General features: G+C 34.8%; 1 protein-coding gene across 1 annotated transcript; it reads right to left on the reverse strand.

Annotated features, from left to right (window-relative positions):
* Positions 1-18971: 18971 nt before the first annotated feature.
* LOC131638995 (uncharacterized) lies at positions 18972-21460 on the reverse strand. Its single transcript, XM_058909522.1, has 4 exons — positions 21380-21460; positions 20048-20609; positions 19831-19894; positions 18972-19682 (listed from the first exon to the last, which is right to left on the reverse strand). The coding sequence occupies exons 2-4, from the start codon at positions 20590-20592 to the stop codon at positions 19230-19232; spliced, it is 1062 nt and encodes a 353-aa protein (XP_058765505.1). The 5' UTR covers positions 20593-20609; positions 21380-21460; the 3' UTR covers positions 18972-19229.
* Positions 21461-23621: the final 2161 nt, after the last annotated feature.

Below are 23621 nucleotides of genomic sequence, written 5' to 3' on the forward strand. Positions count from 1 at the left end.
AAATTATCATTACTAATATTGATAGTTTTGGACTATTAATGATCAAAATTTGGTATAAAAATATTGAGTTAATTTTATTATTATTATGGTATAAATTTTAGAGTCAATTTAATTATTAATATAATATAAAATTGTTGTACAATGCACGTGTATCAATAAAATATATTGAAGTAGATTTAACATAAACTATTGAAATTCATTCTCGAAATATTTAAATTGAAATTTTATAAAAATTTATTAGTTTATCGAATATTTAGAAGGATGACCATATTTTTTATACATAATCATTATTTAAATATCTATTATCCTGTGTATAGTTATATAAAAAAATGGAAAAAAAATTATGAATCATACTAATCTTATAGTTTAATTAAAAGAAACATTTCTTTGTTAATGTATATGTTTTTCAATTAAACTATTTATGAATTATTATATTTTTAATAAATTTGAGATGATATATATTTTATGATAGCCACTAATTTTAAAATTGCATTTTTTAGGCACCACCATTTTTGTGAAATATATTTCTTATTAATAGATTTAATTTATTTTTAAATTGAAAAACATCATTATTAAATATATTTATATTCAAATGATAATTTAATAATAATAATATCATACAATCAGACACATGGATTACACCTTAAATATTATTTAATATACATTAAAAAATGTCAATATTTTATAATTAACTGTATTGTAAACAAACAAAAAAAATCTGATTTATTTGACATTATAAACAATATCAAATTTTGGCCAAACAATATGATTATTCATTTATAGTCGACCAATACTTAAGTTAAGCACAGTCTGAAACTTTCACACCCTTCAATTTGATACCTTATGCTATATATATATATATATATATATATATATATATATATATATATATATATATATATATATATATATATATATATATATATTCATGTTTGTCCACATACTGCTTCTATTAAACTACTTCCAATAACTTTCAAATGTATCTTCATATTTTAAAAAGCCAAATTTATAAAGAAACAAAACACAAGCAGCGCTATCAAAGTGTAAAATTTATGCTATTAAGCGAAGATATACACATTACTCCTTATGCTAAATGAACCACCAACAACAGCTTTTAAGTCTAATAAAAGATAACTGGCAAATACTGGAACAATATCATGACATAAATTAACCAATTATTAGATGTTAATTTAGATTAACAATAAGGCACATATTGTAGCCTAAAAGCTATGAATCATCAAACTCAATGAAGAAAATTCCATGTCAATATATAAATATTCTGAAAATTCCTTAGAGAGAACACTTGTAAGTTGTAATAGCTAAGATAATATCTTTCTTTTCATCGATAAGAACTCCAGCTAAGATATTATCCTGTCATATAAGAGCATTCCCATATTTGTTTCCATCAATTTCAGTTTAGAGAAATGTATCACTCTTTCAACCAAACAATATCTTCCATTATCCAAAGCATGTCCATTTGCCAGAATATACGCGTTTGCAACATCCTTCACATTGATCCATCCAAAAGCAACATTCATAAATGTTTCTCAACCTGCATAACACAATTGAATCAAAGAGTTTAAAGTGAAGCAATGCAACTTCACTCATTGGTAGAAATCTCTAAAGATCATGTGACCAACAAATACATAATAGTAAAGTTGCAACACAAACTATCTATATAGATGTGATATTACCTCTCCACCAAAAAATAGTAGTGTCATATGATAAGGATCCAAATATTTCTTCCCTTTGCACTATCCAACAAAAATGAAAAGGGAAATTAAAAATTCAGTAGAAAAATTAAAAATTCAGCAGCAACAATAATGATAGAAAAACCAAAACAGAGTAACTAATAAAGGGATTGGAAAAACGAAAGAAAAGCGAAAAGGTTACAGAAATAAAATCGAAGAAATTAAGGTTAATGTGTTTAGTGTTTAGATAGATAACAACACTAATAGAGTAGAAATTTAGAGTAGCAGACATTGTAAATATAACATAGATGAACAAATGAAAAGCAGTGTGAACTGGGAGAAGAAATTTGTCATATTTATATAATTGAAATCAGCAGAAATCAACAAAAAGAATTGTTCATATTTATAGACTGACACAAAAATCAGGAAGAAACAATATTGATTAAGCAATGCTTAGGAATTGGGAGATGAATAATTACCATTAAAGGGATTGAATTGTGAAACCCATAGAAGCAGAAGCGTTAAAGAACATTGGGCGGAATGAATGGACGGTTGAAAGTATTGAGAAAGATACATTGAATAAGCGGAAGGAATTGATGAAGAAAAATAGGGTTTGCCGTAGGCGGCCAATGTTTTGGAAAAAGCTAATGGGTATTGTGTGGTCATAAACCAACTAAAAGAAAAATTGAAAAATAATGTGTTATCCAAGAGTATAGAGAATCAATAATAATTTAAAAAATAAAATTGAATTATTATTGAATAAATTAACAATAATGATTTGGGACAGGCTAATGGGTAATTGTGTGGTCATAAACCAATTAAAAGTGAAATTGAAAAATAACGTGTTATCCAAGAATATAGGGAATGAATAATAATTTGAAAAATAAAATTGAATTATTTAATTAATAAATTAACAATAATAGTAACATTTCTTTAAGTAGAAACAATTAAAATAGTAAGGAGTCTAGAAATGTGCCACTTGTCAAATTTGCCAATAAACTCATTTTGCTTTATTATTATGTATGATCAATACTATATAAATCAATATATTTATGTTTATATTGGTTGTAAAAAAATATTTATAATTTATTCAAAATTCTAATATTTTGAATCAACCAATTCAAATATAGACTTTGTTTAGGACACTTATTTATTTTGTAAGATACATTACTAAGCCTATCCCATGATCATGACACATATCCAAAGAGTGAGAAAGAAATTAGAATAAATTGAATTATTCACTTTTTATATTTGATAAATATACATTTGCATTTTGTTAATCACCAAAGTCAGATAAATCCTTAAAGGTTGAGAAATATACATTTCCAATTTAAAGGTTGAGCAGTCATCCACGTGACAGTTAACTTCTATTGACACTAATAAATTACAGTGTAACATACAGTAGAATAGCTCAAAAAGAAAAATACTATTTTTTACGAAGGAACAAATAGAAGAATGGCAAGAATTACACTAAACCCACCCCATGTTTCCGTATAACGCCACGTTTATATTTTTTCTAACTAAACATTTTGCCTTCGTGTGTTTCGTTTCGTACCCAGTAGAATAGCTCAATTGGGAAAAATACTATTTGACACCCATAGTGACTAAATTGGCCAATAATGACCAATTTGAAAGAAACAATATATCTATATTCAACTCAAATAAATAGAAACAGAAACTGCATCCAATAAATTTCTCTATATCAGGGTCCTCGGGCGTATTTTTCAACTTTCTAACCTAAGACATTTTTTTAACAATGTTTTCTTTGTTACACTTGCATCTCATTAGGGCATCTCGCCAGGTTAAAAGAAGCAATACATATTTCTGTTTCTTTATCAAAATTAACTCAAGTAAATTGATACATTGATATTACGAAGATGCCTGTTGTAATCAAATGTTCATATGGCCACAATTGTAGCGTTAATTTTATTAGGACCCCCACTTTAATCAAGCACTACAAAAGTACCAGCGCCTTCTCCTTTGGCTAATCTCCCCGGATTGACAGCAATGCATTTCCCGCTTCTGCTCTCTTCATTTCCGTTATTAAGAATGTAACACCCCAAATCTACCCCTCAATTAATAAGAGCAAACAGAGTATAAAACATCGAAACAAGCAAAAAATTTGAGGCATCACATATTCGACTTAAACAAAACTACAAATTCATGCTCAAAGTACATGGATACATAACACTTATATCGAAGGAAACTCATAATTCATCGAACATTTAAATCCAAACAACTTCATCATATTGTATTGGAATCCAAATAACAACACAATATCTAAATCTTATATTCTTGTCAACATGGCACAATAGGTCCAAAACGTTTCCACAAGACATAACATAAAAGTTCAAGAAAAGATAATCAACATAAAACAAGACACAAGCAAGTATCGCAAACATCCCCCCCGAGTGCTACGTATCAGAGCATTGACACACCGACTCGAGCTATAAGGTACACGGCTACTCCACGTCGTTACCTGCACGTTACCAACGGAGAGTAACAATCAAACATAAGGGGTGAGATATCATTCATTATAAAGAAACGTATGATAATATTCTAAGCAAGAGAAAAGATCATACATTTGTCACCACTTCTCATCCCAATACTCAATACAACGATTTCACATCACATAATCAAGTCACTACGTCTTAACAATCATATCTTCATCAAGTCACAATATCATAATCAAATAAGACTCAAATACAATTCACATGTGACTCGACTTATGCAAATGCTTGTGGTACCATTTGGAGTAAAGCTCCCACGTCTCAAGATTTGCCATTGGGCACACCGTCGCTAATTGCCATTAAGGCCACCGTCACTTTTTACCATTAAGGCCACCGTCTCTTTATGCAATGGATGTGACTCACTAAATGCAACATCCATACAAACACGATATTCACAAATACATCATAAATACCGACTAAACATCATTACTTTTATAGTAATTCACCACTTCCCAATCACGTCGCTAAGTTGCATCATCATACAACAACACACCACTTCACCACACAAATCATAACATCAAACAAATACATTTAAAGAAGGATTGAAAAAGGTTTATAAGCATTTCTAAATCATATTCATTAGAAAGGTCTCAATTATAGCTTCGCATAGGTTCAAACGGCACTTAAAAAGGAGTTACGGTTCAAAAGTTACATCATTTCAAATTTTAGGAAAAGTTCTGCAAAACAGGGTTCGCGGGGCGAACTGAACGAATAAAAAATTCCTAACTTTCTGCCAAGCAGTTCGCGGCGCTAACAAGGGTTCGCGGCGCGAACTGAGCAAATCCAATTTTCTCAAGTTTCTGCCAAGAGGTTCGCGACGCCAACAAGGTTCGTGGTGCGAACTGGTGATTTTCAGAAAACCTCAAACACAGAAAACAGCATACGAAACCCATCTCAAAACCCCTAAACTCAACCCAATCAAGTTGGAAAACACCAAGCATCACGAATATCAATAGAATACATGTTATAGACACAATTATAACACCTGTTATGGGTCTTCTAACATCATAACATCTTCAATCATGCTTAGATTCACAATTTCATAGAAGTCTAATATAAACTCTAACAATCTCTATTCAATTTCTACACAATCATGGATAACAACATATAATCAAAACCCCACCTAAAACATCATCATACATCCCTTTAGCATGAACTTCTAATTTCTATTTCCTCTAAAACCCTTGTTTTAGTTAAACCCTTACTATCTTAAATTACTAATGGGCTCTAACTAACACCCATCACTTACTAATACCAACTTAGGCCCAATAATCAACAATACTTACTATCTTATATTATATACTAATAATTCTCAAATAAAACAACATAAGATCAATTAAGCATACAATTAACACATAGTTCACAATTAATTCACATAAATCACATAAATAAGGAATTAAAGAAAAATGGTCGTTACAAAGAACCTGCCCAGTGAATAATTTTCAACGGCGGTGACGGTATCGTGAGTCTTATCTCGGCTTGCTTTAGACAGCTACTGAACAATCCATAAAGAAACAACGACAAAAACATAAAGCCTGAGTGCAGCAGTTATTTCTAAGACCTTCAAAGTAATATCAATGCAGTATTTGACCTGATCAACAAAAACATAGACAGAGAACTGTATCAAAAATCACTATCCTAATTTTTCACAAGTGTCATACCCCAAAATTTACCCGGTGCAATCCCTGTTTTAATTTATTAAGGGTGTTAAAAACTAGGAGCCATAGGGTTTAATATACCTATTATTAAACTCGCTCTCCTGTAAAATTCCCTTATAAATTTGTGTAAAATAAGATGAGGTGTGGATAGCAAAAAAAATTAAGATCCAATTGGTCTTAGGCCCATTTGTTTCACTTAATCATTTTTGTTATTTTTATTTTATTTTATTTTTTCTTTTTGTTTTATCAAATATCATTACTTGTTAACTATAAAGTTATTGTTAAAATTATTAGTCTATTGGGGTTGCTTAAGTAATTTAATTATTATTAATACTTTGGATATTATTAGTATTATCTTAAGTATTATTATTAATTAATATTATTATTAAGCTTTATTAACGAATTAGTTTAATTAGTTTATTGTTAGTGAAGTTATTGGGTTCTTTTTTCGTTTTTGGGCCACAGAGCAACATAAAAAAAAATGGTTATTGGACTTGGTACTGGTCCAGACGTGGGTCACATGATGGACCGGGTCAGAACCGACCCGGGTCCACTGTTCACTTTCTCCCACAAACGAAAAACCCTAGCGCCACCTCCATGGCCGCCGCTACAACAACCACCCAAACCCTAATTCAATCTTCGCCCAGGCCCACGAATTGGATCAGATTCACACTCAATCTAATCAAATCTTCAGTGAACAAATTTGAATCATGATGAACATAATCAAAACTTAACATAATAATACTTTCATTAAAAAATCTGAATCAAGGAATTTACAACAATCAAATCTCAGAATCGTAAAATACAAATCAAATCTAAAACTAAACCTAATTGAATCTAAGATTTCCTAATCAAAATCAAACCCTAGGCTATAAAAGAAAAAGGAGAAATCAGATGGGATTGGTTTGCTGGGAAAAAAGGAGAGGCGCCGCTCGAACCCAGCACTAGAAGCTTCGTCTTCACACCTGCAAACGAAAGAAGGAGTAGGGGATTAGAAGAAGATTCGGAGCATACACGATCCTGAAAGCAAGAACCAAAGGTAACGAGATCAATCCACTTAGGTTACGATCCCGGATTTACATGTTTGATTGTTGTGTATTGTTTGTTGTTCTGGAAATTTTGGTTTAGATAGGTTAGGGTTCTTCAAATAGGGTTAGGGTTCATGGGTTTTGTGAAGGGTTTCTGGGTTTTCTGGGTTGGGATATGAAGATGGGGGCCGAGGGAGATGAAGATCATGGTGATCTTCATCGAAAACTGGGTGTGGACGGTGGTGAGAGGTGGTTTCAATGGTGGTTTACGGTGGGGCTGAGGGTTGTTTTCTGGGTGCATTCATAGGAAAGGAGAGAGCGTCTAGAGAGAGAAGGAGAGAAGAGAGAGAAAAAAAGGAAGAAAAAGAAAGGGAAACGGAGAAGGGTGTTATTTTATATTACCAGACGCGCCGTTGGATGACGACAAGTGGCCCTCCCATGGCCACTTGTCTGCAACACTAAACATGATTCAGAGTGCCATCCCTTCCTACGCGCCCTCATCATAAACACATGCAGGCCCTCTGATTTGTTTAGATCTAGATCCAACGCTCCAAACCTGAGCACACATCATAGCGCCATACACACGCACACACCAAACCAACGGATCCTTAAAATTAGATGGGCTCAGCCCAGTAGCTTTTAACACCACCCCAATTTGCTACCCTTCAATAAACCACACCCCCTGCGCCTAATAAAAATAATTAATTTCTATATGATAATTTTAATAATTGATTAATTGTTTTTTTGGATGATTCAATATAATTTTCTCCCCAAACCAACCATACTTATTGGTCGCATTAGGCGAGAAATAATTTGGATCAAAGTTAATTTAATTTACTTATTAATAATGATTTAATTAATATGTTTGTTAATAATTCTATTAATTCTAAATCAATTCTCTCCTCGACCCGACTGAAGCTATCAGTCTCTGTAGACGAGAGATAAAAATACACAAACTAAAACACTTTCAATTTGCTGCCCGCGATGATCAATCTATCGATCTGAGTAATCAGCATTGCCTATTAATCTGTTAGCTATACTGATCAAATCTATTGATCACTGCATCTAACGGTGACATATCAAACCAGGGTTGTACGCCCAAACACTTAAAACACATCCAACCACAAATCGGAGATTTTCATCTCTTCGATACTGCGAAACTACGAAGGTAATTCAAAATACCTTTTCAAAACTGCGAAACGGTAATTCAAAATACCGTCAACACATTCATATCAAATTCAAAGGCGTACAATCCTGTGCTCGAACTACGTTGACTCTGATTCTCCATAAGGAGATACGTAGGCACTTGGATAACCAAGGCGAGTCCCCCTCCCTAAAATCTCAATTTTCCCCCTATTCACTTTCTTAGCTATTAAACCTCAATATTTTAGCCATAAAATTGTTACCTTAGATTCAAAGCCATAGGAAAGGGTTGAGGGTACCTAACACCTTCCCTCGACCTGATTATAATAACTTACCCCGATCTCTAAACTGCGTAGGGTTTCCTATTCGCCCTTCAGAATAGGTGGCGACTCTAAAAAGTCTAAATTTTTAGGGCAGGTTGCTACAGCTGGCGACTCTGAAAGTTTATTTTTAGGGCAGGTTGCTACAGCTGGCGACTCTGCTGGGGAAATACACTATAGGTGAATTATTATGCTCCTAAGGCTTGAGAGGGTTTAGGTTTAGGTTTGTGGCAAACGGTTTAGGTTTTTTGGCAAAATTTTTAGGGTTTGGCTAATTCGCCATTTTAGGGTTTATGGTTTATTGTAAATATTTAAATTTTATTTAATTATTTATTTACTAGCAATTTCAATTATTTACGACAATTACATTTATTTACAGTAATTTAATTAAATATTTGTTTACGTGAATATTTGCTATTTTACTGCACTTTTTGGGTTATATATAAATTGCGTTAAACCTAAGCGTGGGAATTATAATAATGACCAGAGGGGAATTACATCGCCTACGAGTCTTATTATAATTCCACTCAGAGTGGGTTAAATATTCGAAAAGGTCTGATACGAGGCTCGACCTTGTTGAGGGCCGGACTGGGTATTTAGCTGATCTCTCTGGGAACCAACCCCTAAAATTCGAACCTCATGGACCAATGAGTTGTTCCAAAATCCAAAGAGACAAAAAGCCTCGGCGGCTACGAACAATCCCATGAGACCTTCTAGAACATTCCCATGGGAAGGGTAGGCTCCTGAGCCGTTATGTCGAACCTATGAACCTAGGGCTTATGTGCTTATGTGTTTAACTATTTTTTATATATCTATATAATTGTGGAATTCATCATGCATCATGTGCATTCTTGCATCATGTCTTATCCAAAAAAAAATATAATGGAAAAAGAAGGAGTTATTATATTTAATCAATGGATGTGGATAAGGCATGAACCCGAATAAAGCATATCATTCATGGCATGCATATCATTTTCATGGCATTGAAAGAAGATTTCTCTTTTACCTTCAGAGCAAGAAACCATTGGGAAGGATAATCTAACATCCCGACCGTCTTATCAGACAAGATTTCAACAAAAGAAATCAATGGAGCAGCTAGAACAGAATCAAGCCGCCCTCCGTGGGGAGGTGGATCAGCTAAAGGTTAGTATGGAAGAGGTTAAAGGAGGTATGACTCAGATGCTAGGATTCATGAAGGCCCTCCTAGATAAACAAGAAAAGGCAATAGAGGTTCAGTCTGAGGATACCCTGGTTCAGGATGAGATCCCCAACGACGGAAACCCGCTACTAGGATTTGTGACAGGCTTTGGCCCTGCTAAGGAAAGACCCCAAGTCCGATCTGTTAGAAGATCTATCCAGTTCCAAGAGAAAGGAGAGACCTCTCAAGAGGGATTTGTCCCCACTCCACAGACTAAAGGGACAACCCGCAGAGTTCGCATTCCTGCTAACAATGTCCTTAAGGATAATGATTACCTGGATCTACAATACGGAGTACAAGAGGTGGACAACACAGACCAAGCACCTCAGACACAGCAGTTCATTCCTAACTCTAGGGAAGACTCCAAGGACAATGAACAAATCAAGGCACTAGAGGAGATACTAAAAGTAGTAGAAGGGTACGATGCTTTTGAGGTGGATGCTTTCGAAATGAGTTTGGTCTCAGACTTGACTATCCCACACAAATTCAAGATTCCTGACTTCGAGAAATACAAAGGACTCACATGTCCGAGGAACCACTTGCGCATGTATGTGCGAAAAATGGCTGCCTATGCTCACGATCAAAAGCTAATGATACACTTCTTCCAAGATAGCTTAAGCGGGGCATCTGTTGACTGGTACATGCAATTGGAGAAATCCTATATCCGAAGCTGGAATGATCTTGCTAACACATTCTTGAAGCAATATAAGTACAACCTGGACATGGCACCCAACCGGATGCAATTACAAAACATGTCACAGAAGAAGGATGAATCATTCAAGGAGTATGCCCAAAGGTGGAGGGAAATGGCTTCTCGAGTCCAACCTCCCTTGATGGAAAAAGAACTGGTGGACATATTTATGAGTACTTTGCAAGGGCCATACTATGATAAGATGGTCGGAAGCATATCTTCAGGGTTCTCGGACTTGGTAGTCATTGGTGAAAGGATTGAAACTGGGATAAAAAATGGGAAGATACAAGGGGCACCCTCAGGTTCCTATCAAGCAAAGAAATCATATGATGGAAAAAAGGAACCCAACACTGTGGGGGCAATCCTGGTTAATCAGACCCCGACATTACAACAGAGGGATCAGCAAAAGCAATAGGGTGGCCAACGCCCCTGGAGGTCCAAGCCAAAACGATCATTTACTCCATTGCACATGCCACTGTCTCAAGCTTTGCAACACTTGCTCGGTCAGAATTTGATAACTCTGCTACCTCCATACTCAGCTCCAGCTAACCCCGCTCCTGGGTACAAGAATCATGCTAGGTGCGCTTATCATTCAGATAGTCCTGGTCATGATACAGAGGATTGTGGGCCGTTGAAGCACAAGATCCAAGATTTAATTGAAGAAGGGCTCATTGAGTTCGAAGAGCCTCGCAAGTCTAATGCTATAAGTGGCTAGAAGGAGGATTTCTTAGATCATTAGTTTTTGTTTTCATTTTGCAATTTCCTTTCAGTTTGTTTAAACATTGGTTTGCGGTATACGCTATGTACTTTACAATAATCATTAATGCATTGCTTATGTTTGTATTGGTTTATTCCTAGTGTTTTCACTATATTCAAAACTGTGTTTTACTTGGTTTTATTATTTGTGATATTCAACTTTTGTTCAAAGATGTGTACCTTTAGAGGGAGAATGACGAAAACGATACCACAATCTCATACAGTACGCTTTCGAACAGACCGTGTTGATGATGTACAGGCATTGTTTCAATTCTAATACAGTGGAGATATAAGGATGTTAATCCCTCGTCAACCCCTTCGAGCCTAAGAAGTGGGAGTTTTCCTTCACGTACAAAATAAAAACCCTCAAAATATAACCTGGGGTAGGGTAGCTGTTCAGTTAACTTAATTATCCCAAATTGTTCCTTTGAACATAATCACTGATGGTTCTCCGTCATAATTAAGCCTGGCAGTCAATGTCCACAAAAAAAAACAATACAAGGCCTGCTAAGTCAAAACCTATTAAGGAGACTTAGGCAAAATTGGGGCATCCCGCTGGCTGTAGTTGTAAATAAACAGTGCAGGCAAAATTAGGGATAATAAAGTAAAAAAAGAGGTCACTACATATCCTCGACAAAGGAAAATATTACAAAAGGAGGATGACTGTCTTTGCTGATAAACCTTTGGTTTTTGAACCATCATAAATGTCAATGTCATAATTCCCAAAGTCTTTTGGAGCCTAAATGCATAGTTAACTGAGCGTAGGACTGGAGAACGTCACGAAGATTAGGGTGGGTACAAATAAACTTTGAGCCATTATCCTTTGTTTCTTAAAACCATGAACCAGGCCACGTTACAACCCTTAAAAGTCCTAACTGAAACATAGTTAGTTCGAAAGCATACCGTTACAAAAGGAATCCCGCATCCTTAAGGTCTACTATAACTCTTGAGTTGATATCACTTTCTTACAAAAAAAAACTTTATTTTACTCAAAAAAAATGTTTTTTAAGCTTTCAAGACAGACATATGCGTTCGCATCTTATGAATTTCATCGTAAAGCACATTGGTCTATATAGATTCAAATGTTTTAACATCAGGGAGAAGTTGCATGGGGCATGGCTAATGACTAAAAATCCTACCAAGAGGCGAAATAGCTTTAAAAAGCATATCAAAGAAGAAATATCTCTTACGCCTGACTCGGATGGCTACTGTATACCCGGGGCATAGCCCGTTGTTATCCTATTTCATCTGGGGCAATCTAATCAAGATCCATGAGGTCTCTCAAGGACTCTGAATAGCCCATGGGGCAAGTCCATTAATAGGGGGCACGTTGCAAAAGGTCACTCAGTATCAAATGTTGTCAATACCACTCTCACGTCCTTTCCAGGAACTTTTATAAAACATCTCTCAATCTGTCCATGTGGTCTTCTTTAAGACATGTTCAAATATCTATTATCCTTTCTTGGAGCCCCTTTTCAAATAGTCTTCTTTAAGACACATCCCACAAACCTTTCCAGGTGTCTCTCGTCATTTTCAGAAATCTTTTCAGATAGTCTTCTCTAAGACATATTCCTTTCTAAAAACCTTTTCTAGGTAGTCTTCTGTAAGACGTCTCTTAACTTTTTCAGTCTTCTTTAAGATATTCCTTTTCAGGCAGTATTCTCTAAAAAAATCCGGTGTCCTTTCCAGGAACCTTTCTAGGTAATCTTCTCAAAGACACCCGTCAATCTTTTCAGACATGTTCAAATTTCTCCGATAAACCGTGTCAAACTTTGTTTAAGGAACAGTCTTCTTTAGGACGGTCTCCTATCCTTTCTAGGGTAATCTTTTTCAAAATGTCTTTCCCTGAGTTTTGTTAAAAGCACCATATTCCTCAAAATAGTCTTTATCCTCTCAGGGATTCTTTGACCCTATTTGCAAACGTGCCTCCCCGAGCTTTGTTTAAGGCACAATCTTGTTCAAGACAATCTCATATCCATTCCAGGAACCTCTTCAGGTAATCTCATAGAAGACATCATCTCATTCTGAGTATTCAGCGAATCTCTGTCCATCGGACACGACCAAGACGCATGACTAATTCTGAATAGCATCCGCTTCACAGTCGAATCAATATCTAGAATCAGGGAGATTGGGTTAATCAAAGGCGATCATTGATAATAAAGATCCCTGAACCGGGAGAACCACATCTAGGGGGTTCTCCTAAACAGGGGCAAAATAGCGAGGATTATGGGGGCATACAATCAAGGATCCTATTGACTGGGGCATATCTTTCAAGAATTCAAATACTGGGGCAGTACATATCAGGTTTGTGGCATGACAGGGTAATATTCGAGTGCCCTCTAAGGATATTTCCTTCAAGTCAAATGGTGCGTCTTTCAAAGTTCTGATATTGAGGAAATCACGCTTGTATCGCACAGGGAGCATTGCAGCGTAATTGGCCTTCTTACGCCTGTATTATTTACGACCTACAGTGGGGGTCGTCGTACATACATAATTCTCATTTATTTTGAGAATCTCATTACATGACACATGCATCATAACATTGCATAAATTCAACATTCGCCTTTTCAGGTCACTCCGGAGTCAAAAGGATATCCTCATCCAAATACGGTGCAAAAACGATCGTTTCAACGATTTAATCTTAACAATTTCGATGCTTCATTCCGGGCCTCTCTTCAAAGGCAATTCAGAAACAATCCAAGGATTTCTTACCTTTTAAGGTAGTCTTCTCCAAGACGCTTATCGACCTTTCTTATCCTCTCTAGGAGTCTTTCTATGTCAATCTTGTTCAAGGCATATCTAGGTTAACCTTGTAGTCTTGTTTAAGACATTTCATATCCTTTCAAGGAACCTCTCCAGGTTAGTCTTGTTTAAGACATGTCATCTCCCGTCTAAGAGCCTTTCCAGGTCAGTCTTGTTTAAGACGTTTCGTATCTTTTCGAGGAACCTCTCTAGGCAATCTTGTTTAAGACGTTTCATATCTTTTTAGAAGCCTCTCTAGGCAATCTTGTTTAAGACGTTTCATATCTTTTTAGAAGCCTCTCTAGGTAATCTTGTTTAAGATGTTGCATATCTTTTTAGGAGCCTTTCTAGGTAATCTTGTTTAGAACATATCTCAATTTCTTTAGGTAAGATTCTTCCAATCTTTTCTAAAAAGACATATCTTGCTCTTTCAAAGAGTTTCCTCAGTCAGTCTTCTCTAAGACAATTCCTCCCGAGCTTTGTTTGAAGCCTAATCTCCGTCACATCTGTCAATGAACTACCCTGTTCAGGAAACCTTTTCAGGTAGTCTTATGTAAGGCATTATTTCATCTCTCCTCAAATACAATCCGGACCAGGATTCACAAGCATCTCAAAAAGGTTAAACAAAGTCAATGGGTGATAAGGAGATAAGGCGTGGGAGTTATCATACATACATACTCATTTGTATACACGCAACATTTCCACGTGTAAACACTCATACACATATATCACACAAACAACCGGGGCATATGCATACGCATAATGCATACGCATGATGCATACGCATGATGCATACGCATGATGCATATGCATTTGCAAAACAAACTTCTACGCAGGAGAACTTACCCGAACTAGGGTGAGCAATCCAAATGGTGCAGGTGAGTTTGCTACAACCCTAGCAAACGATCCTATTGGTACAGGTAAGCTTGTTAAAGCTATAACAATGGATCTCTACTACGAATCCTCGCTATGTAAGACTCAGGCTTTAGCAGGACGTTTCCTTTCTCTCACACTCTAGTACGAGGTAAATTTAGGGGTCTTCCATTATTTAATAACTCTTCGATTCGAAAAGCGTGAGACCTGCGTATTCTCACGCCGTTCAATCCAAGGTAATTAAATAGGGGCAGCTGTCATACCCCAAAATTTACCCGGTGCAATCCCCGTTTTAATTTATTAAGGGTGTTAAAAATTAGGAGCCATAGGATTTAATATACCTATTATTAAACTCGCTCTCCTGTAAAATTCCCTTATAAATTTGTGTAAAATAAGATGAGGTGTGGATAGCAAAAAAAATTAAGATCCAATTGGTCTTAGGCCCATTTGTTTCACTTAATCATTTTTGTTATTTTTATTTTATTTTATTTTGTCTTTTTGTTTTATCAAATATCATTACTTGTTAACTATAAAGTTATTGTTAAAATTATTAGTCTATTGGGGTTGCTTAAGTAATTTAATTATTATTAATACTTTGGATATTATTAGTATTATCTTAAGTATTGTTATTAATTAATATTATTATTAAGCGTTATTAACGAATTAGTTTAATTAGTTTATTGTTAGTGAAGTTATTGGGTTCTTTTTCGTTTTTGGGCCACAGAGCAACATCAAAAAAAATGGTTATTGGACTTGGTACTGGTCCAGACGTGGGTCACATGATGGACCGGGTCAGAACCGACCCGGGTCCACTATTCACTTTCTCCCACAAACGAAAACCCTAGCGCCACCTCCATGGCCGCCGCTACAACAACCACCCAAACCCTAATTCAATCTTCGCCCAGGCCCACGAATTGGATCAAATTCACACTCAATCTAATCAAATCTTCAGTGAACAAATTTGAATCAATGATGAACATAATCAAAACTTAACATAATAATACTTTCATTAAAAAATCTGAATCAAGGAATTTACAACAATCAAATCTCAGAATTGTAAAATACAAATCAAATCTAAAACTAAACCTAATTGAATCTAAGATTTCCTAATCAAAATCAAACCCTAGGCTATAAAAGAAAAAGGAGAAATCAGATGAAGGGGATTGGTTTGCTGGGAAAATAGTGGAGGCGCCGCTCGAACCCAGCACTAGAAGCTTCGTCTTCACACCTGCAAACGAAAGAAGGAGAAGGGGATTATAAGAAGATTCGGAGCATACACGATCCTGAAAGCAAGAACCAAAGGTAACGAGATCAATCCACTTAGCTTACGATCCCGGATTTACATGTTTGATTGTTGTGTATTGTTTGTTGTTCTGGAAATTTTGGTTTAGATAGGTTAGGGTTCTTCAAATAGGGTTAGGGTTCATGGGTTTCGTGAAGGGTTTCTGGGTTTTCTGGGTTGGGATATGAAGATGGGGGCCGAGGGAGATGAAGATCATGGTGATCTTCATCGAAAACTGGGTGAGGACGGTGGTGAGAGGTGGTTCCAATGGTGGTTTACGGTGGGGCTGAGGGTTGTTTTCTGGGTGCATTCATAGGAAAGGAGAGAGCGTCTAGAGAGAGAAGGAGAGAAGAGAGAGAAAAAAAGGAAGAAAAAGAAAGGGAATCGGAGAAGGGTGTTATTTTATATTACCAGACGCGCCGTTGGATGACGACAAGTGGCCCTCCCATGGCCACTTGTCTGCAACACTAAACATGATTCAGTGTGCCATCCCTTCCTACGCGCCCTCATCATAAACACATGCAGGCCCTCTGATTTGTTTAGATCTAGATCCAACGCTCCAAACCTGAGCACACATCATAGCGCCATACACACGCACACACCAAACCAACGGATCCTTAAAATTAGATGGGCTCAGCCCAGTAGCTTTTAACACCACCCCAATTTGCTACCCTTCAATAAACCACACCCCCTGCGCCTAATAAAAATAATTAATTTCTATATGATAATTTTAATAATTGATTAATTGTTTTTTTGGATGATTCAATATAATTTTCTCCCCGAACCAACCATACTTATTGGTCGCATTAGGCGAGAAATAATTTGGATCAAAGTTAATTTAATTTACTTATTAATAATGATTTAATTAATATGTTTGTTAATAATTCTATTAATTCAAAATCAATTCTCTCCTCGACCCGACTGAAGCTATCAGTCTCTGTAGACGAGAGATAAAAATACACAAACTAAAACACTTTCAATTTGCTGCCCGCGATGATCAATCTATCGATCTGAGTAATCAGCAATGCCCATTAATCTGTTAGCTATACTGATCAAATCTATTGATCACTGCGTCTAACAGTGACATATCAAACCAGGGTTGTACGCCCAAACACTTAAAACACATCCAACCACAAATCGGAGATTTTCATCTCTTCGATACTGCGAAACTACGAAGGTAATTCAAAATACCTTTTCAAAACTGCGAAACGGTAATTCAAAATACCGTCAACACATTCATATCAAATTCAAAGGCGTACAATCCTGTGCCCGAACTACGTTGACTCTGATTCTCCATAAGGAGATACGTAGGCACTTGGATAACCAAGGCGAGTCCCCCTCCCTAAAATCTCAATTTTCCCCCTATTCACTTTCTTAGCTATTAAACCTCAATATTTTAGCCATAAAATTGTTACCTTAGATTCAAAGCCATAGGAAAGGGTTGAGGGTGCCTAACACCTTCCCTCGACCTGATTATAATAACTTACCCCGATCTCTAAACTGCGTAGGGTTTCCTATTCGCCCTTCAGAATAGGTGGCGACTCTAAAAAGTCTAAATTTTTAGGGCAGGTCGCTACAGCTGGCGACTCTGAAAGTCTATTTTTAGGGCAGGTTGCTACAACAAGAATTAGCACAAGAATCCTAGTAGCTTCTGAACAATCTGCAAGATTAGCACAAGAATCCTAAGAATCCCATCAACAAACAAAAAAGACATCATGCTTAGCAATATATCATTACATAGAGTCTAATAGTAACCACCTTGGGGTATAAATATATGCATATGACCAATGTGATGCCATGACCACTTCCAAACATATATAACTTTAGTATTCTAACACATTGACTATTCTAAGCCTTATTAATGCATCCACCACATTACAGTTGTTGTTTAAACAATATGAGAAGGTTGGATCAACATGGCATGAAAGAGAACTAAAAGAAGATTTTGAAACTATCAATAGTAGCCCAATTTTAAAAACACAATCTCCTTTAGAAAAGCAAGCTGCAAGTCTTAATACCAGAAAGATATTCATGAAATTCCAAGAGTTGTTAGTAGAGACAATGGATCATGCAACAAAAATTGATGATCTAGTAACTCTCGCCATTTACCTGGTTGCTAAATTTGGGGAAAACCAAACATCTCATATCGTTACTTTTAATTCTTCTGAGATGAAAGATAGTTGCAGTTGTCAGATATTTGAATATGCAAGAATCATTTACAGGTAAATATTGGAAGTCTTCAGAGCTAAAAATATTCTTACACCTAATCCTTATTATGTGTTGAAACGCCAGACAAGGAATGCAAATACTGGTGCGTAGTTAGATGAACATGCATCTGAACTGCCTAGTAGTTCCCGTGACTCTACGATAGTACGCTATAACAATATGCGTTAAGAAGCAATCAAGTATTTGGAAGAAGGTGCTAAATCAGTCCAAACATATCATCATGTTGCAATGAAAGCTTTGTTAGAAGATACTAAGAAGGTTTGTATTCTAAGAAAAGAGAGCACTGGAACTGCAGATGGACCTACAATAGAGAGCAGATGGATCATATATGTCATAAAGTTAAAACAAATTATAAATTACAGCCTATATAATTTTTTTTTTTCTCTATGCTATTCATAGAGTCATTTTACCAAATTCTCAAAGTAGTTTCTAGTCACACTGCAAAACAAATGGATTAGAAATCAAACCAAACAATTTGGGCACGATCATTATTCATTAGTGATGTCATTAATATAGTATTCATTATATAACTGCATACTGTAACAAAATTGTCACACCAACAGAACCAATAGATGGAAAACATTCCAAAACATGAAAAGAAAATGCAAACAAAACAACATACCAATAATAAGGAAACTTATCAAGAAACAAATGTACAAAGTATATCTCTTTTATCAGGAAACTTAAGGAAAATGTATCAAATTACTCCAACCAGAACAAAAGGTATTAATAAGTAATAGTTTTAATATGAGTGAGTCACACTAATAAATAATGATGTGGAATTGGTCTGTGGCCCAGACGAGCTATATGTAAATTCATTTATTATATCGGCCTTTGCAACTCAATTTCATGATTTCGATCATTTGAGCTAGACAACAAAACTTTTGCCTAGACAATAAGGTTTTATTGAAAGAAAAAGTGAACAGGACGAGTACAAACTTCATTCATTTATTACAAACATTTCTTGCAACTCAATTTCATGATTTCGGTCATTTGAGCTAGACAACAAAACTTTTGCCTAGACAATAAGGTTTTATTGAAAGAAGAAGGGAACAGGACGAGTACAAACTTAATTCATTTATTACAAACATTTCTTGTAGGTGGACACAGTTTAGAAACCATCATGAGCAATTTGGAAGGCAAGAGCCATGCCGTCGGGCATTTTGGTGGTATGGAACTTAAGCCCCTCCACAGATGGTGCCGTCTTACCCCCTCCTCCGAAAATGAGGTCGATCAAGACACCACTAACCGCAACAAACAACAGACCTGCCACAGTGCCAGCCACAAACCCTGCCAATGATACAATGAACACAGCTCCATCCAAATCTACGACTGCCTCTGTCACTGCCGCTTCAACTGCCACTTGAACAGCAAAGGCGCCAATCTCTGATAATGTCGATAACGAGTTGGACAGCACAGCCTCGATCTTGTGTTCTGCAGTAAATATGTCCCATACCATCAATCCAGCGCTCACCACCAACACTGCAATCCCAAGTCCTGCACTTGCCAATTCAAGTTTTGGGATTGATGCTCTTCCAGATTCCTCGATGATACTATTATACACCTGTGATTAGTTGGATAAATTATATAAATCCTTGTGTTACTTTACTGTGTAAATCATAACGTTAATATATAAATAGTGCAAAAGTCATATTTTAAGATCGGAAAATATGTACTATATATTGTACACCTGTTACTTTGTGAATGCATACCTCGAGCTTTTGTGCATCTTCCAGGAACTCAAATTCACCTTCATAACCAAGCTGGTTCTTATGTCTGTAGGCAATCAACAATAAAATTGTTGCTTGTTATCCTTGGTGACCAAAATAATGACAATCATAATCATGTAGCCTTATTGATCCTAAATATTATTTTGAACATAATTTCCCTAGAATTAGTGAATATAAGCCAAGGAGAACAGAGCCTTACTTCTCCACAAGGTCGGGAAATTTGATGCCTTCTTGCTTGATCAGCATGGAGTAAGCTTTAGAGAGAGCTCGAGCTGAGCCACTCTTACACTTGTTTGTGTACTCCCACATACATTGCTTGTACATGGACACTTCCTTAGCCAAAAGTCGTTTCTTAGATATGTTGTCAGGGTCGAGCTCCGCAAGTTCAGTAACCAAGGAGTCGAAGTGAGTCTTAATTTTGTCGATACAAGTCACTCGTAAGCTACAGTTCCTAATCGCTTGCATACTCATATTGATCCCATATTTAATATAATCGACGGTTTCCTTGGCAATGTCCGCCTTCTTCTCGTCTCCCTCAAACTTCTTATTAAAATTTTCACCATCCTGAAGCAGGCTTACGACTTTATCATGAGCTCCATTGCATTCTTTCAGGTATTTGACACGTTCAGGCTCTGACTTAATTTTTTCCATGAGTCGCTCTTCTTGATGCAAAAGTAACGCAGCAAGCTTGCTCAGTTGCGCATTCTCCAACAACATCACAACATCATCGTCTCTTAAAGCCATTATTGAGCTGAGTTAGCCTGTCTCATTTCAAAATATGTACTTTTCAGTTGTCATTAACATAATTTTTCATAATACTTACATTATTTCGTACCACCACCAAAAGGCTTTACCAACTAAAGTAGATGACATACACTTATTTTTAAGTGGGAAATCTTACATATAAAGGATCCACTTGCCCTTATCATACATACTAATACTATATATACAGTTATCAGTAGGGCTATAAACAAGCCGAATAATAATACTGAATATTGCAAGGCTCAGCTCGCTTCGGTAAAATCACGAGCCAAGCTTTTTCGAGCCGAATATTGACCGAACATAAAAAATTAAGGCTCAGCATCGGCTCCGCTCGGTTGGATCTCGAGCCGAATATTCCGAATATCTCGAGCCACATCAAGCTTTCAGGTAAAAAAAATAAATGAGTAAGCTTTCAGTTTTGCGGGTGGTCGGATGGTTTGTATCGGTTTTAGTTTAAAAAACTGATTACAAAAACCTCAATGAATTTATGAATCTAAGACATGAAAACTAAAAAAAATTGAAGGTAGAATTTAATACAGAAGAAGAAATTGTAGTAAATTTATAAACATCAGAAGAAGAAACTGTAGCTAAGAAAATGGATGGAATTTAAAGATTGTGAAGACAATATATTAAAGGAAAAAAAAACAAAGAAATAAAAACAAAATTGAAAAAAATTATAAAAAGTTAAGATAAGTTGAAGAGGATAGATTGTTGGTTGAGTTAAGTAATCCAAGCTTAAGATAACAAAATACATATACTAGTAACTTACAAGTTATGTCAAGGAAACTGTTATGTTTTAAGGACGGGTGGATTGAAATTTGAAATACGAGTAATAAGCTTTGAGGATAACTGCTGTTTATATAGAAAAAAAAATGGAGTACTGTAGTCGGTAGATAGCATTTATCACGTGCTTTAAAACTGTGGTCGGTATACAAGGATAGCATTTAACAAATTATTATCTATTTTATTTTAGGAAAATGATTAATTGTGCGAAATTTTTTTATACGAAAACCAACGAATTATGTGGCATTTTTACTCAATTGTGTTATTGTTACCGTCACTAACTTCGGTCAAATCAACAAGTTACAATTCCGTAAATTCAAAATAAAACTCTAAATGCATAATAAATTGTTAGAAAATGATTAATAGCTGTTCTCCTTTCTCACAGCTTATCCCATTCCACTTTCTTGAAATAAAGCCTTTTAAAATCACAATAAACATGACTTTTATTTCCAGATTTAGATCCATATCATTTATGTGATGAAGATATGGTATTTTCAAAAGAGAAAACTTCACTGGTATCATTGAAACTAACCACTTCATGGTGGTTGAAAACCACGCCGCCCCGACGCCGGAGTATGATTGAATGTGCTGGTTTGAATAATGATTGAATGTGGTTATATGTGTTATTTGGGCTCCCATAGGCCATACATGTTAGGGGTGTTCGTGGTTCATGAACTGCACTGAATTGAACCACATAAATGGTTCAATTCAGTTTTTAATAACCACATTAATAACAATTCAGTTAATTGTTAAAAAAGTTTTAATTCAGTTATAAATTGGTTTAAACCGATTTGTATATATAAACCGGTTTAAAACCAATTTGTAGTTATAAAACCAATTTTATATTAAAAATTGTTTTAAATTAATCTATTTTGAAAATTTATTTTAAAAAATACTATATATATATATATATATATATATATATATATATATATATATATATATATATATAATGAAAATTATTAATCTAATTGATTAATCAAAATAAAAGAAATAATTTATTCATATGTTCAATCAAACAAATTAATTATTTTAAGTGGACACAAAACTTAAATTACAATTGCATATTTACAATTTGACAAAGAAAAAACTGACACCATATACTAAATGAAAAATCATAAATAGTTCGAGTTTATTTTCGTAAAAAGGATGCGAATGATTTCTACTGATATATTAAGAGGCACCGAAGACAATTTTTGAATCAGCAACCGTCATGCCATCGTCAAATACAACTTTGATTTATAATTTTTATTATTTTACTTGTAACATTTTTATCTCTTCAAATTTTTCATTTCAAAATAAATTGTTATCTTACAATTATCCATTTGAAAGTAAAGAGCATACAAGTGCAATAAAACTACTTTCTTGAAATTTCGTGAGAATATTGTTCGCACCATATAGCATCCCTCATGATAAATATAGTATAAATTATGTTATATTTAAACTTCATAGATCATATAATATAACCAGTTTTTTTTTTTTTTTTGAAAATTTTTAGGAAAAATTTAATTTTTCAGATTTTGTTTTATTTTCAAGAAAAAATATTTTTTTACTTTCAGATTTTTTTTCAAAGTTTTTTATTTATTATTTTTTTTTAATTTTCGGAATTTTTTTCTTTTAAAATTTCTTGGAAAAAAATGATTTTTTAATTTTAGAATTTTTATTTTTTATAAAAAATTAATTTATATAATTAAACCAGTTTATAAAAGAAAACTGGTTTTGAACTGAATTTAAATTGTTTAAATTAAATGGTTCAGTTCATTAACCATTTAAATGGTTCAATTTTTTATAGTGCAATTCAGTTCAGTTTAAACATTCAATTCAATTAACTATATTTTTGAACATCCCTGATACATGTCACACACTTTTAATATCAAATATAGCTTCCAATTGGTGTGACTAGGGGTGTGCATGGATCAATAACCAAACTAAATTGAACTATATATATGGTTTGGTTTGGATCTTAAAACTATTTTATTAAAACCGGTTTATTTTTTTAAAACCGGTTTATATATGATTTGGTTCGGTTCTAAACTGGTTTTTTACAAAAACCAGTTTTAGCAAAAAACCGGTTTTAAACCGGTTCTCTCAAAACCAGTTTTTATTTTCTTTTAAAAAACCAGTTTTATAAAATAACCAGTTTAAAATCAGTTTTTAGAAAAAACCAATTTTAAAACAAGATTTATATAAAAAAAATGTTTTTATATTTTTTTAACCATCCTTTTTTA

The sequence above is a fragment of the Vicia villosa genome, unplaced genomic scaffold (assembly GCF_029867415.1).
Source record: "Vicia villosa cultivar HV-30 ecotype Madison, WI unplaced genomic scaffold, Vvil1.0 ctg.002496F_1_1, whole genome shotgun sequence".
Lineage (NCBI taxonomy): Eukaryota > Viridiplantae > Streptophyta > Magnoliopsida > Fabales > Fabaceae > Vicia > Vicia villosa.